At 34.2% G+C, this 17195-nt stretch overlaps 2 protein-coding genes across 3 annotated transcripts in view; one reads left to right on the forward strand and one right to left on the reverse strand.

Annotated features, from left to right (window-relative positions):
* The window catches only part of LOC134253440 (heat shock 70 kDa protein 12A-like), a 33426-nt gene extending 24761 nt beyond the window's left edge, over window positions 1-8665 (forward strand). The window contains exons 1-5 of one of the 2 annotated variants that reach the window (XM_062735963.1): window positions 2869-2926; window positions 3672-4003; window positions 5599-5820; window positions 6203-6356; window positions 6784-8665. In XM_062735963.1, the coding sequence (XP_062591947.1) occupies window positions 3689-4003; window positions 5599-5820; window positions 6203-6356; window positions 6784-7847 (1755 nt within the window). In that variant the 5' untranslated portion in view covers window positions 2869-2926; window positions 3672-3688 and the 3' untranslated portion in view covers window positions 7848-8665. Of the gene's footprint in view, window positions 1-2868; window positions 2927-3671; window positions 4004-5598; window positions 5821-6202; window positions 6357-6783 lie in introns of those variants that run through there. The other variant, XM_062735964.1, reaches the window with a different exon arrangement.
* Window positions 8666-15743: 7078 nt separating this feature from the next.
* On the reverse strand, window positions 15744-17177 carry LOC134253444 (complement C1q tumor necrosis factor-related protein 6-like). The gene is made up of 2 exons (XM_062735967.1): window positions 17051-17177; window positions 15744-16214 (listed from the first exon to the last, which is right to left on the reverse strand). The coding sequence occupies exon 2, from the start codon at window positions 16195-16197 to the stop codon at window positions 15784-15786; it is 414 nt and encodes a 137-aa protein (XP_062591951.1). The 5' UTR covers window positions 16198-16214; window positions 17051-17177; the 3' UTR covers window positions 15744-15783.
* Between the last annotated feature and the right edge of the window lie 18 nt (window positions 17178-17195).

The following is a 17195-nucleotide window of genomic DNA, read 5'->3' on the forward strand; positions in this document are numbered from 1 at the left end:
GCTGATTTAAAGTCTCAAGTCCCAACTGCTGCTTTTCTCTTCCTTTGTTTTAAGTATAAACCAGTAGAGCTACAGTCTCGACAGAGACTTCTGTTTTTTGTAAGCATTTGATTTTTAGCTCTTCTGAGCCAAAGGCTCAAAGAGCTAATGCTATGGCCATTTGTGCGGTGTGCGTCGTGCGGTGTGCCGTGTGCGTTAACTTTTTAGAATATGGGCCATAACTCAAGAACCCCTTAGCCGATCATTGTCAAATTTGTCACAGGGTATCCTTGGCCCAAGGGCTACCTTTTATGCTAAAACTAGGGTTGTGACCCTAAAACAAGGGGAGATAATCAGGAAAATAAAACCAAAAGTACTGGTTGCTAAAAAATCTTCTTCTCCAGAACCACCAGGCAGATTTTCACCAAAATTACATACAAGGGTCAGGATATGTTGGAAGATAAAAAAAATTGTTCAAGGCATGACCCTGGGGCAAAGGGCGTGGTCTCAAGGTCACTTCAAAGTTAACCAAAATTTACACTTCATAAAAATGGTGATGTTTTGCTTACTATAAAGACTAAGATCATCAAATCTTGTAAGTTTAACACATAAGTAGGTCACGGTGACCTACTTTTTAAATTTTACGGGCTTTTGTTTTCAAGATGATTTGGAGGCATATTTTGGTTACTTTAAGGCCTATGATCATCAAACTTTGTCAGTTAATGCATCTTGGGTCCTTGAACAAGGTCAACTTAAAAAAAGGTCACCATGACCTACTTTTTTTAATTTTATGGCTCATCTTTTGTAAAACATTTAATCCCATTATTTCAGATACTGAGAGGTTTAGAATCACCAAATCTTGTAATTTGATGCATCTTGTGGCCTTAAAACGTATTTATGAAAAAGTAGGTCACTGTGACCTACTTTCTGTATTTTGCAGGCATTTGTTTTCAAATTGTTTAAAAGGCATATTTTGAATACTTGCAGACCTATAATCATCAAACTTTGTCAGTTGATGCATCTTGGGTCTTCGAAAAATGTCAATCAAAAAGTAGGTCATGGTGACCTACTTTTGACATTTTATGGCTATATTTATGTATCTTAGGTACTTTTTGGCTTAGAATCATCAAACTTTGTCAGTTGATACAACTTGGGTTTTCGGAGAATGTCGACCAAAATGTAGGTCACTGTGACCTAGTTTTGACATTTTATGGCTATATTTCAGTATCTTAGGTACTTTTTGGCTTAGAATCATCAAATTTTGTCAGTTGATGCAACTTAGGTTTTCGGAGATTGTCGACCAAAAAGTACCGGGTAGGTCACTGTGACCTAGTTTTGAATTTTATGGCTATATTTAAGTATTGTAGGTACTTTTTGGCTTAGAAACATCAAACATTGTCAGTTTGAGGCATGTTATGTTTTCGGAGAATGTTGACCAAAAAGTAGGTCGAAGTGACCTACTTTGGATTATCTCAGGTACGTATCGGCTTAGAATCATCAAACTTTGTTAGTTGATGCAATTTAGGTTTTCGGAACATGTCGACCAAAAAGTAGGTCACTGTGACCTAGTTTTGACATTTTTTGGCTATATTTAAGTATCTTGGGTACTTATTGGCTTAGAATCATCAAACTCTGATAGTTGATGCAATTTGGGTGTTTAGAGAATGTCAACCATAAGAAGGTCACAGTGACCTACTTTTGAATATATGAGGTACTTATTGGCTTAGAACCATCAGTCAATTAATGCATCTTGAGTCCTCAGAAAGTTTCAAAGCAAAAAGGAGGTCACCGTGACCTACTTATGGTATTTTATAGCTATACTGATTTCATAAATATCTTCAGTCATTACTGGCCAAGAATCATCAAACTTTGTCAGTTCATGCATCTTAGGATACTTAGAGTTAGAGGCTTCAAATAGAAGTGATAGACTCTACAATTTATCAGAAGAGCGATTCAAGGCCCTTGGGCCTCTTGTCATGATTATATGCTACTCCGTAAGGAAACTGAAAAAGTTTTACTCATTGTGTATATACAAATGTATGTATTTGTATATTGAAAATTTTGTTGAACCAAGAATTATTATTCCCCCAAGTGGGGAGAGGGAAAAAACTCGCACTTTCACAGGGATAAGTCAATACAAAAAAAAAACATGTATGGGATCTGAAAAGCTGAAACTTAAATATGGAAGCATCCTGGGATAGTGCTGAGTCTAAGTTGTTCAAATCATGGACCCTAAGGGTAGAATGGGGTCATAATAAGTATAACAAGGGGTATAGCAAGGGAAAATCTGATGAATAACAGCAATGCCAGTAACTCAGGTGAGAGTTGTGGCCCATAGGCCTTATGTGATAAAGTTTGATTGTACATTTATAGCTACAAATCATGTTTTTGTATATTCAGTCATACATATAGCATTGTAAAAACATTTTCTGATCAGTTAGAGGATTTTTTTCATTAGAAAACATGATTGTTATAATTTATTGATCAAAGGTGAAAAAAAAATATAATTCTTGCAAGGGGGCATGACGTTTTAATGGACAAACATTGAAGTTCTCATATCAATTATATGAAAATTACTTTAATATTATGACCTTAAGCCTTGAAAGCCAATACTTTATACAAAGATTGTTTTTGGTCTAGGAATATGTCATGACCTTGACCTATTATGAGAAAGTTCAAGGTCTGAAAAAATATAATTACAATGTACAAGTATATACGGATTCTATTTGTAGCCTCATTTATTTCGCCCCCATCTCATCCCACAACTTTCTTAATCTTCCGTCTGCACTCACTCTTTTGTGTGTAGACCCGTAGTGGCTACCGTACATTTTGAAACTAAGCAGTGCGCATGTTCATTTTCTTGATACAGGTCGTTGAATATTTGAGAAAGTGTACTAAACTTTGCTTAGAAAATAACTACGCCGTTTTAGTTCATACTTATATTAAAGTAAGTATTAATCACCTTTTGAATAAAATGTTAAGTTACTTTTTTTTAGGAGTTTCGTGACTGCACACCTGTGTTAAAATGCATTTCGCCTACTTTCGTTTTGACCAAGTGGCAAGTAAAGTACATTGTACGTTCCTGGAATCGGAACAACCTGCACTATGATCATATGTACGAAATAGTCAGCATTAGATCTATTTTGGATCGATCAGCCCTTAGGGAACTGGAGTCTTGAAGACTCCCTCAATGATATACTTTGACACTTTGTAACGATGATATCCAGACAACGACCAACATGCACTTAGGATTGTTTGTGCTTTGTAGTACATTGTATTAAAATATATTACTGATTTACCGAATTTTTTTTCTTTGGTATAAACAGACGGTTTATTCAATATGTAAGATAAGATTTATTGGAACAATTTTTTTTCAGTTTGGCCGTCTGTGACATGTAAAGAATAACACATGGTATAGGCCTATAATAGGGAGGATAGCAGCAACATGAGATCAATAAACAGAAAGTTTTCAGTCTATGTCTCTAATTGTGTACAAATTAGGTTCTAGTCTATTTATTTATTCACCTATTTGATTTTTAAAAAAATATTTATATAAAGATATGTTGTCTTTTATTGAAATGTCAAGCCATCGATCGCCCCTCACCCAAAGCTAAGACGTCACTAGCAATGATTTCTATAGATATGAAGACAAAAATTCCTTTTTTGTATTTTTTATTATTTTTTCCCCACAGAAGGATAGTGAATAAAAATGGCATGTGCTCAAGAAGATCGTCTGATGACAGCGGCCATTGATTTCGGCACGACATACTCGGGCTACTGCTTCTCTTTTCGGCATGACTTCGAGAATGACCCCCTCAAAGTATCAGCTAACACGTGGACAGCAGGCACGGCGGGTCTCGTCTCCCTGAAGACCCCCACTACAGTACTACTAGACGGGAAAGGCGATTTGGTCGAGTTCGGTTACGAAGCAGAAGATCGCTATTCCGAACTGGCAGACGAACAGGAACATGGAGATTACTACTATTTCAGAAGATTCAAAATGACGCTGTTCAATTCATCGTCTGTAAGTTGTTAAAAAAGATTTTGTGATTCATTCATTTCCTTTCTTCCTTCCTTGATCAGATCTGTCAAAGATCATGTAAACAATGTTAAGTATTCACAACAATAATAAACAACGTGTTTAGTCCTACTCTTTTCCACGTCCAATTTTAGCTGATTTAAGTCCATCCCCCCTTTTTTCATCTATTTAACCCTCTTGCTTGTTTTAAAAACCGAGGAGAAAAATATGCGTCCAGGCACTGTGGCAACGCACTTTGAAAAAAACTTTTCAAAGTGCGTTAAATTTGGGACACACTCAACGTACTTTGAAAATTTTTGAAGAATTTGCAGACGATTTTGAAAAATTACCATGGGGACATTTAATGCAGTTTGAAAAAAATATGTATATATAAAACAAAAAATTCTATTTTATATTTTAGTAATTGAGAGAATAATTCTTAATAATTATATCTTTCGAAAAACTTTTAATTTACATGTACATGTACTCATTTAACCTCATTGAGAACGAAAAGAAGACGAGCTGAAGGTGTCTCAGCCCAACTTTTTTTCCCTTATACATGTATTGTACATAGCCGTCGATAGCTAATTGAAAGAGGACCCCTCCAAGGTTAGCCCAAATTTTCAATGCCTAAATTATGCACAGCTTTCACAGCTTTGCAAATTATTTGTGTGCCTAAGCCAATGTCTATGCTACTCCCAAATATATGTAAGCATTTGCATAACTGGTCTAATGTTGGAAACTTTAAATAAACTTTAGTTTACATAAAATGCATACAAACTGGAAAAAATTGAGTACAGTATAAGGTATAAGAGAGAAAGATTTTTCAAAGAGTGGAAAAATCAAAAATAAATCGCTCACTTTCACATCCTGAAGTAACCTCATCACCGAAGACTTATCAATGCCTAAGATTTGCAAGAATATTGACCAAGCAATACACATTTTTTTTTCAAAGTGCATTAATAAGGTCGATATTAACGCACTTTGAAAAGGCACACAAAAAGTTTTTCAAAGTGCGTAATTTTTCGTAAACCACAATTTACAGATGAGTCCATATTTTGGCGCTTGAATTCTTTTTAAACATTCGCACCTACACTCAAAATCGCTGATCCAGGATTTTTTGTGGGGGTGAGGGGTGGGGGTCGGGTTAAAACAAATGTCGGACTCTGAATGAAATTTTTGTTAAGCACAGAAAAATATTGCTGAACCATTATAAATTATTTCGCGGGTTGGGGTGGGAGTTACTTTCTTTAGTCAATGCAACTTTCAACAGATTACGATTCATTACTGTTTTCGATGGGTCAGGGAAGGAGGGGATGACACGTTAAGTGGATTTAATAACTCGGTCTTTTGTAAATAAAACTTGTGCAGATTGCCGTACGTGTCTTATTTTGAATACTGTATCAAGTTTCGTACCAGTTTTTAGGTCATTCCATGATAACATGATAATGCATTATTATTTAGATAAAAATTTAAACATTAACATTGAAACAAATTCAAATTACACTGTATAGTATTAACTGCTCAATTTTTTTTTTAAATTAATTTTTACCTGAATTAGGAACCATGAATGGTATATGACCGAAGTGATTTTTTTCCAGAGACTAACAAGAGACACAATGTTGAAGGATATGACAGGAGGAAAACAGATGAAGGCTATAACTGTCTTCGCTCACGCTATCCGCTATCTTAAGGACCATATGCTGAAAACTCTTGACCAGCGAGGGGCGGGGATCAAAGCTAGGGACATCAACTGGGTCTTGACCGTGCCCGCTATCTGGGACGACCCCTCGAAACAGTTCATGCGGGAGGCTGCTGAAGAGGTTACCTTGCTGGAATTTTACTTTATTTTTTAATTTGAAATCAACGTATTGTTTACGCTGGGCTTTGAAAAAAATAGGAGTTTAAACACAGAAAAAAATGCGAGGAAATACTTGTATTAAATGGAATTTACTTAGTTTATATTTTCAAGTTTAATTGCGCTTAATTGCGAATTGAAGATCATGTAAAAAAATAGTGAAATCTAGGATGAAGATTATTTTGACCCCGTCTTTCAGTACTGTCTCAGTACTTTGATTTAATTTGCGATTGAATGGTCAGGAAACGTTTTTGAAGACAATCAATTCTCAAAACCATCATATGAATGTTAAATGTTTGGTTTTGTTTGATCTGTGTCGGTACATAATTTTTCTTCGTCGTTTTTAGGCTGGTATAAACCGAGTACAATTAATGATAGCTCTTGAACCTGAGGCAGCTTCTTTGTTTTGTAAATATCTCCCTATAGAGAAACTGCAGGGCGCCGAGGGGGGAATCAGTGCCTTCAAACCGGGCAGTCGATACCTCGTACTAGACGCTGGTGGTAAGCTATTGCTTCTGTTCGATTTGTAGGAAGTCTTCAAGGATTAATCCTGCAAAATTGAGCTTTATATGTTTTATTATATACGGATACTTAAAAATAAATACCAAATTTTAAAGCAAGTTTTACTTTAATTTGATATGATTTTTTTTAATAAAAATTATATGCATTTCATTTAATTACATGTATCAAAAATGAATAAATTTGCATGCTATTGTGAAAATAAAACTTTTTTTCCCCATCTTTATTCCGAAATTTGTCCGTTATTGCACATTTTACATCCTGTATTAATCTTGTATCGTAGTAAGATACAGAGATAATTGCATGTGTCATTATCTGCAAGAAATGACAAAAAGTGAGCTTCATCCCCCCCCCACACCCTTCCTCGCTCAATTTTCTAGTTTGCATTTTTAAAAATTTCCTTTTCAAGGTGGTACGGTCGATATCACAGTGCACGAGGTTCAGTTCAACGGAACTCTGAAGGAACTGGACAAGGCCAGCGGCGGAGCTTGGGGCGGCACTAGAGTGGACCAGTCATTCAAAGAAATGCTGGAGGAAATCGTCGGTGGAGGAATGCTGGAAAATTTTGCCTTGTCGCATACAGCGGATTATATCGACCTGTTTCGAGATTTTGAGACTAAAAAACGTAACGTTAAGGACGATGCTCCAGGAAAAATCACCATTCGTATTCCCATAAGTCTTCAAGAGTTGTACGAGGCGGAATCAGGAGAGGAAATAAAAAAGAAAATTCGCCAAACCAAATATAAAGATGATCTAACCTGGGTTGGAGATCGTCTGCGCATTAACAAGCCATGTTTTGTGGACTTGTTTTCGGCAGCTTGTGATGGCATGGTCAATCATGTTAAACAGTTGTTACGATCGCCCAAAGTTCGAGGCACGAACAACATTCTTATGGTGGGAGGATTTTCGGAATCCCCCTTACTACAAAAAAGAATTCGGGAGGAATTTCCCGACAGTCGGGTGATTATTCCACAAGAGGCAGGACTGGCTGTCCTTAAGGGTGCTGTTATATTTGGTCACCAGCCAGCCACCATAGCGGCGCGTATCGCCAAATATACGTACGGCATTGAAACCAATACATCCTTCGATCGTAGAAAACATCCCGAGTCGAAGAAGAAGATGGTAGAAGGCAAAGAAAAATGTAAAGAGGTGTTTGACAAGCATGTATGTATTGGACAATTACTGGAAATAGACGAAGTTCAAAGTGAAAAGAGCTACTGGCCTTTGTATTCAAATCAAACCAAAGTGTCGTTACCAGTATACACCTCTACAAATGAAGAGCCAGAGTTCGTGGATGAGCCTGGCTGTTCTTACCTAGGTAAACTGACGGTTGATCTCCCAAAGTACGGTTCAGATAAAGAAGTGTCAACAAGTTTCATTTTTGGAGGAACTGAACTCAAAGTACAAGCTGTCGTGAAAAGCACGGGCGAAGTTACAAGTGCAAATTTTGATTTTTTGGAAGGAGAGCCTTAGAAATATTACAAGGGATATTTTTTATTTACTTAATTTTGCATTTTTACCAACAGGATCAACGGAAAACCCATCTACATGAATTTTCAAACATAAATGTATTCTTTGTACAAACAGATTGGCAAAACATACTGCATAAACATAATTAAATACATTATCGAATTTGAAAATTTTGATCAGCGAAGGGGCGGAATTATGAGTGTCATTGATGTACCCACACTCACAGATTAACTTTGATATTAGGGATAGGTATCGCCAAAAATTTCGTATCGCGATATATCACGATTTTTTCCCCAAAATATCACGATAATATCATGATATTTTTACAAGCAAATTTTACAATGATTTTTAATGAATATCAATATTTTTCTTAAAAATGTGCTAAAAAAACAAAATTTCACTTTTGAGAAATTTTTATGTACATAAAATTAATCATGTTTGGATGGTAAGATGCCGTTCTTTTCACCCTTTTTCAACATTTTTAGACTTTTTATGATTGTAATTTGAAAGATTGAACAAATAAATGAACAATTTCTGGACTTTATAATATGTACCTAAATACCGGTATTTAGGTCTCCGTATCACGATATGTATCACGCAACAAAAAATCGCGATATACCGGTATACCGATAAAATCGCACATCCCTATTTGATATGTTTCCAGTTATTGTCCTATATCATCCCCGCCTACAAACTTTGTTGACAATGACCAATTAGTAATTCAAATGATTTTAGGGAGCTAGCAAATATGAATGCATTACTTTTATATATTGGCGAATCATATAACTATGTCTCTATAAAATAAAGCACTTAGTAAGATTTGAGTGCCTTTTCTTAGTATTTGCAGCACACTGATCATAAACTCTACTATGTTGTTAAACATAACATTCATTCATTTTTCTTTCATTTTCAAAAAGAAATACGATGAGAAGACATTTACAACGATAATTCATGCTCACATAGTCCATTCTTGCTACTGAGAAGTGCATGATAAGGTTTAAACTGACTTTGTTGAAAATATAAGAGGAGGGTAGGTTAAAACAGATGATGTCTTTGCAGAAAAATCAGGGCTGCAGCATATTTGTGATGTACGAGGGTTGATCCGAAAGTAATGTCACAACTTCGATAAAATTGCTACTAGTCGACGTAAATTAACAAAATTATACATTGTGGAAGATAAATTTATTTATTTATTTATACTTCTCAAAATATCGAATTATATATAAAGTGCGATTATGGTAGTCTCCACACCTAAATAACGTCGTATTCCGGATACGCACCGTCATACACTTAAACCCCCCCCCCCCCCCCCCCCGTTTTATCAGGGACCTGTATACTTAGTATATAGGTTCCTGGTTTTATAAAAAATAAATATTTGAAATTCACGAACACATTTACATATTTCACTTTCTTTAAGAATTGTTGGCACCAATTTTACACTCTCTCTATTTATAATTTAGTCCTCTATCAAAATTCTTTGAATAGTACCATAAGACAAACTCAAAGTTTCACCTATCGCTCTCTTTTTTGACAACGTCGGACACCACTGAAGGTTTCCGTCTGACCTCCTATCTTTCGGTCTTTCTGTCCTCTGCAGATCATTCAGTGACCCATGACCCGCCCAAAATCGCTGAAACCATTTATGAATAAGTCTCTTATTTACATTCTTTCCTCTGCGAGTCTGATTTATCATCGGAACTGTCTCTACTGGCGATTTTCCGATTTTGAGGGAAAAACGCATTACAGCTCATTTCGGCGTTTTATTCCATTTCGACATTTCCTTTGTTTAATACATCAGATTAAAACAACACTGTTTATGATCAAAATAGCAATGACTCATTTAATGTTTTAACTAGAGACTAGAAAATGTCTTAATTTTTTTTCTTTTAAAGTATTGGGCGATTAGACTCTGTTTTATATGCTTTTTAATGTGTTTGTCTTTTTTCATTCTAACAATATACATTTTAATTAAAACGTGACGTTTAGAAAATAGGGTTGTGAAACTAATGTGGAAGCGGTAAAAATCATGACCCCCGGGGGACACCCAAGTTTTACCTAGAAATATATGTTAAATGTTTTAAACAGGAAAGCTCTACAATATGCCACAATAGGGAATCCAAATTTTCATAGAAATATATAAACATTATTTAATGAAATTTTCAATTTTGATTAGACTTATTTTATGCATCTTTGGTACATAAAATTTGATAATATGAGACAAAATATAAAAGATATTGACACAGTGACATTACTAGAAATATATGAACAAATCTTTTAAAAATCCATCGTACATGTAGAAATATACATTAAAAAGCACAAAAGTTAGTGTAGATAAAAAAAAAACAGCTATTAAATACAATGCAAAATTGACCAAGTCAGTGTAGAATTTCAATATGATAAACCTATTCTCAATGAAAAGTGATTAATCTATCTTATTCCTAAGCTCATCAGTTTTGTATGATACAGGATTAGCTGTGAAAAAATTCATCTCTTTGGTTAAACATTACTTTGAAATTTTCATTAAGCACAAAATGTGCAAAATTCAGTCAATGTAGAATTTCAATATGATAAACCTATTCTCAATGAAAAGTGACATTAAGCTCATCAGTTTTGTATTACACCATCCTTACATATTGAAATTAAAATATACATGTCATATTGAATTAAAATATACATGTCAGAATGATTTATTTACTGCATGCATGCTTTAATAGCAAATGTAATTTTTCTACTAAAGTAGATTTCGTTTGCAATATTTTTGTCAGTTTTGATGAGTGCAGAGAAAGTACGAACTTATTGAATTTATTTAAATAAAACACGACGTAGTAATTCATAAAATGTTTTGTTAAAGAAATCTCATGATAACGAATTTATATTAAGCTGATTGTCTAGTCAAAAATAATAAATGCTAAAAAATATTAAATATATATACGGTGATCATTTTTTTCTGAAAAAAATTGAATTTCTCAAGTCTAATTAATGAATGAATAAATAAAATCAAAAATCATTACACACTTAATTGAATTTTTCCGTAAAAATTTCGGTTTGTAGCAATGCTTTATATCGGGACATGTACCTGTATATTTGTCCGCATTATTTTGAAACATTCAGATTTCAATTTAGTCGCTACACAGAGAGCTTGTTTACTGACCAGAATAAAAAAAAATGATTTGCCACATACAACTTTATTAAAATATTTCGAATTACATGCATAACTGCTTCAATTGATTAGAAATCCCGAGAAGTGCGAAACATAACTCCCCCCCCCCCCCCTCCAAACCACCACCACCAATGTAGGAAAACCCGGTACCTATGGTGTCGACGTTCAGGTTTACTCTGTCTCCATTTGAGAGCTCCAGTAAGGTGTTTTCTGATCTTTTGATCCATAAGCCTTCAGTTCCGATGAACAAGTACGAGGAAATTTCCCCGTTCTTCATTATATGTATCCTTATGTAGTCCGAGCCTTCAGAGGCAGATGGGGCTGGAAGTCCAATAGTGACCATAAAGAAGTACGATCCAGATACGGGGGCGTTAAAGATACCGGTATTGCCATTGTAAGCTCCTCCCTTATTGGTGAGAACATTGTCAAAAATGAGAGTCCCTACGACAGGTCTTCTATGACTTTGAGGGCTTGCCATAAATGAGACTTGTTGTGCTAAAATGACAATGATAGAACAAATACTAGTATTCAGTGTTCCTTTTTAGTTAACCTTAGCCGAGGCTCAAGTGAGCTTTTCTGGTCGGAAAACGTGCTCGGCATCCGTACTGTTCTGTATTTTCCCATCTGTTAACATACTGCCAGTATCATTTTTTGTATTTTTCGTCAGAATCAATTGGCAAATTTAATTTAATCCAAACATGAAAGAAAATTAATGAAAGGAATTAAATAATACATTTGTTTAAAGGACCACACACTCTTTTAGGAAGAAATAAACAAGAAGGGATCAAAATAAAGGAATATGTAGGAAAAACCATTTTCTTCTTAAGAATAGTGCCGCCTTTATTTTTATTATTCATATAAATACAGAGGAATTCATAAGTATTGTTCATTAGTTTTTATAAAATACCCCCCCCCCCCTCCCCCAATAGGAAAGAAGCGGCTACGTTTACATAGAAATGTATATAGAAAAATAGGGGAAAATAGAAAAGAATCTTTTCATCTGCGATTAGACAATGAAACATCGAAGCATTCTCATTTAGCGTACTCTCAAGTTTGTTCACTCCCCTACTCTCATCACAGCCACTTCTTATAAATTTTTAAATACTTAACTAAAGCTAGGGTTTTTGCAGAACTGTAGCTCTCTGCTTGAGAAAATTCAGACAGATAAATGTAAAGCTTTATCTGACCGATATTCCTCAAGCAAAGTGTACACTTCTGCAACTAAAGCTAAATCTTTTTTTTCTAATCATAGCGATCAGGTGAGTGATGTGGCCCGTAGACCAGTAACAAATTGAATATGGCGTGTAAAACGTTGCTTTATTCGATAATCTTGTGAAGTATATGCGATAACAAGATATCGAATATACATGTACATCACAAGTTATTGAACATATTACATGTTATTGTACATACATCACAAGATTTTGCATATACATTACAAAATTTTGAATATACATCTCAAGATTTAGAACAAGCATCACAAGATTTTGAACATACATCACAACATTTTGAATATATATACATCACAAGATTATCGAATAAAGCAATTAACGTTCACACGCCATAATTGAATTATGAGTGATAAATGTTTTTGGTTCCTTATGATACGCATTTATTAGAAAATATAAGGGTTACATTAAATTCTGTTGTGTTTACATAAAACAGTGGACTCTTTGCTAAATCAATTTGTAAACACACTGTATGTCCAAGTGTATTATATTTTTATACATGTATAATAAACTCCTGGCAGAAAAACTACTGAATAAAAAAAAAATTAACTATGTTCTTATACATGACTGAACAAAATGTATGCACATATAGGGCTTGGGCATACAATGTTATATCGCAGATTTTTTTCAAGTTGTAAAAATATTTTAAGAAATGTGAACATAAAATTTGTTCCATGTACAATTAGGAAATTGCGTTGGACTTTAGATCAAATAATGATAATTGTCCTGTTTTAATTTTTCAGCTTATTTGGCTGTGTGTTAATACATGTAAATGCAAAGTAAGAAAATACTTTTATGTTACAGTGTATAATGTTTGTTTTACGCTTGCAGTCGTGCATTTAGGATTTTCTTTTAGTGAAGTCAACATCAATTTATTCAATCAAATATTGGATATCCAAACCAAAACCTTATTTGACCATACGGTATAAGTCAACTGGGGGAGGTAGTATCGGGTGGGATTCCCTTCAGTCTTCAATTTCATTTAGAAATAATTCTTACAGTATAGACCACACTTTGTTGTTGCAGAAAAAGAATGGTCTAGCTTTTGTATGTTTAATGAAACTTAGCTAAAAAGTATTTGATAAGGAGAAAATGGAAGGTAACTCTTATGGTAGGAGTATCATGAGAGCAGTTTATAAAATTCTTACAAGAGACCTCGGATACAGGAAGATATCTGCAAGAAAGATTTGTCAGATGATGAAACTTGAGTTCATTTTACTTTAATATTTTCCACTGCAGAATCCCACTGTGAGACGTGGAGACCGGTCTTTCGCCCTGAGTGCCGAGCATAGGACAAAATTAGCAGCTCTTCTTTGGCAAGTGATGGCGTCTCCATATAAGTGAAAAATTCTCGAGAGGGAAATTAAACAATATACAATCAATCAATCAAACAATCTACCACAGAGAAAGTTTAACATTGGGCACCGCGCATCTGTAATAATTCTTTGACCCATAGTATACGTGTTTAATATTTTAAAGCAATATGAGCTGCAAGTTTGAGGTCGAAAATTTTTGTTGCAATATTGTAATTACCTATTTAAATGACAGAAAAAAAAGAACATTTATAAACTTCTATTCTTTATATTACAGACGGAAGAACAATTTGTAGGCAAAATTACATTATTGTCGTCCTGTACAATATTGATTTCTTATATAATACCATGCATTCCTTTGTATTTTTCTTTTTCCTGAAAACCAAAATAATTCTTTATATCACTCTTATTAAACATAATGGTTTTAATTACATACAGATTTATCATAATAGCATATTTTAACAGCAAAATTAATTTTTCCAAAATGCAGCTCATATTAATTGCTTAAACAAAAAAGGTGTTAGTGAAGTAGAAATAAATCTTTTCAAAACTTGGATTGCCTTATATTGCAGTGCATGTCTTTCAGTACGAGGGCTATTCAATAAATGATGTCCTGGGTGATCGGAAAGAAGCAAAAGACGCTTTTCAATGATTTAGTATTCATGATTTAACTTATTAATCTCTTTTAATTAAAACACATGTCCGTAACATTTTTTATCCAATTTCTGATTGTTTTTAGAACTCAGTTTTTGGTATGATCCTTAGTATACTGGAAAATGGCAGATCCAATGATTTCCTGGACTTGTTTCTTCCTTCTCAAAGGTGTTTTTTTCAAGTTTGGAAATAGAAACAAGTAAAAAGGTCAAAGATCTGGCGAATATTGTTAATGTGAAAAAAAACACATTAACTTTCTATTTATCCCAAAAACCCCTTTACTCTTCAGGGCGTGCGGGTTTGGACACTGTCATGAAAAAAATTAATGTAGTGGATACCTAATTCTGGGTCCTTCCTCTAATAAACATTTCGATTTTTTTGCAAAAAAAAAATTGCCTTCTAGACTCCTCCAGTAATTAAACTGTCTCCCCGAACACGAATTTGAACAACAAAACCACTAATATTTAAGAAAATTGCATATAAATCTGTCTTTGTGCTCTTGCAATTCTTTGCTCTTGTCAGACCTTCGCTGTTTTTATCAAGTACATCTTATGGTAAATTTTGTTTTGAGGGTTTTAAGCAATAGATTCAAGTTCCATTATCTGTTTGAATATCAAACAAACGTGGATAACTACAATTACTGATATTTTGAAATAAATGTTAAGACATTCATACACGCTGTCGTTTTCACTCATTTTTCAAAATATAGGGTGACCTTTGAGTACTAAGCTTTTTTTTTTTTTACCGTCAAACGTTTCTTAAAAACAGTGCAAACTACTCCCGAAATGATGTCTTTGTGTCTTAAAGTCAATCATACAGCATCAAATATTGTTTGTTGAAATTTGGCAAACTGTACATAAGTTGTAATTTTTTGTTGCCAAGGACGGTACCCATTTTTGATGCCCATTATATAATTTTTTATTATTGAATTCCACTCGCTCATTTGTCTATAAAACAGGCATTGGTTGCTGTAAATGTCACATATTTCTGTAAATGTTTCTTTCGGATTATTACTAAGTTTTACAGCAGTTTTAATGAAGATTTTAATTTCACTCTAGTTTACTGATTCTTTACCATTCATTTATAATGCAGTGTATCGAAAAACCCTTGTTTTCCAGCTTCTCACATTGAAACTATGTGATGAAAAGTGGTCACATAAACTGTTATAAATTCATTAAAGATTCAATAATGAGAGAAAGTCAAGCCTAATGTCATATGATATCTGTATTGTATGTTATACAGTTCAGGACATTATTTATTGAACAGCCCTCGTAGTTAGGAGTTAATGTGCGTATGCCACATGTTTAAAGATCTATGGAATGACCACTGATTGTAGGATAGTTATGTATTGTAAATTTATTGATACAGTTATTTTTCTATTGTTCAGGAAGAGTGCAGGAAAAATAATTTTACTGCAAAACCTAATAGTTACATATTCTTGATTTTGAAATCTTCAGTTTATATCATGAACATTGCCCAGGAAGTATTTTCATTGATATTTTTGAGGATAGTTTTAATAAAAATGATTAATATTTGCTTGGTAATCATTACATATTTATTCATTCATTTCAATAGAACTTGCATCAATTGATTAGAAATCCAGAGAAGTGCGAATGATAAGTTGCACCAGGATACTTAGATTTTCCAGCAATGACGGAAAACCCACTGCCAATGGTTCTCATGTACAGGTTTACTCTGTCCCCTTTTGAAAGCTCCAGTATGGTATTTTCTGATCGTTTGACCCATAATCCTTCAGTTCCGATGAACAGGTAAGAGGAAATTTTCCCGTTCTTCATGATATGTATCCTTACGTAGTTCGAGCCTTTAGCGGCGGATGGGGTTGGAAGTCCAATAGTGACCACAAAGAAGTATGACCCAGATACGGGGGCGGTGAAGATACCAGTCTTGCCGTTGTAGGCTCCTCCCTTATTGATGAGAACGTTGTCAAAAATAAGAGTCCCTATGACGACTTTCATATAGCTTGAAGGGCCCGCCATAAATGAGACATGATGAGCTGAAATGACAATGTTAGAATTATCATGTGATATTTTCTTTCTGGTTTTAATTTGTATTTTGTTTGAAGGCTGAATTGTTTTTATAACCGTAGGCTAAATTGAACTTTTTTGATCGAAACAACTAAGGTCTTATTACAGGTAATACATTTTGGTAATATTGAAAGCCAGATCTCTTCTCATTCAAAAGTTATGACCAAGGTAATAAGTTTTGTCGATTAATTGTCCCCTCGCTTTCGCTAAAGTGGGAGACAAAAATGTCCAACAATTTAATGGCTTCTTTAAAACTCTTCCTCATAAACAAGTGGCCAGAAAAGATGAAACTTTTACATACATGTTGTGTAGATTCAAATTTTATTTTAAATCAAGACCCCCTAGAGGTAGTGTAGGGCCACAATAGGGGATCAAAATAAGAGAATGTATAGGGAAAATATTCTTCTCAAGAACAGCAACGCCATTATAAGTTATAGGGCAGATGCTCCAAGGTTCGTGTAGATTTAAGTTTGTTCAAATCATATTCGTCGTCTGTGTGTAGGGTCTTCAATAGCTCAAACAAATATATAAAAATATATAGGAAAACATCTTAAAGCCACGGTAATTCAAAGAAATCATCCTTTGTGTAACTTCGAGTTTTTTGACCCCCATGTTAGATCTGGACCACTTATATGTTTACCTTTTTATACTGTACATATGCCTGCTTTTCTCTAGCTTAAATGCACAGGAGACAAATGTAGATATTAATGTGCAGGCTTTTTGACTTTTTATATCGAAAAAAAAAATACAAAGACCAACGAAAGACTTAAAATCTTACTTGTTTTGTTTAGACTTAAAAACTTACTTGTTCTCTTTAGAGAGCGCTGAATGAATTTAACCTTAGACTCCAAATGGGCAAATCGATCCCTCGTACACGTTTCATATTCGACTAGGTGGAGTCCACATGCGTTGTTGCCGTTTTGTACTGACTTCATACAAATGTTGTAATA

This window comes from Saccostrea cucullata, unplaced genomic scaffold (assembly GCF_032062105.1).
Source record: "Saccostrea cucullata isolate Sc308-1 unplaced genomic scaffold, CSIRO_AGI_Scuc_v1 ctg1391, whole genome shotgun sequence".
NCBI lineage: Eukaryota > Metazoa > Mollusca > Bivalvia > Ostreida > Ostreidae > Saccostrea > Saccostrea cuccullata.

What these genes read in the sequence shown, in the direction of transcription:
- LOC134253444 (XM_062735967.1), bottom strand. Translation starts at nt 16,197, where the DNA reads ATGGCGGGCCCTTCAAGCTATATGAAAGTCGTCATAGGGACTCTTATT.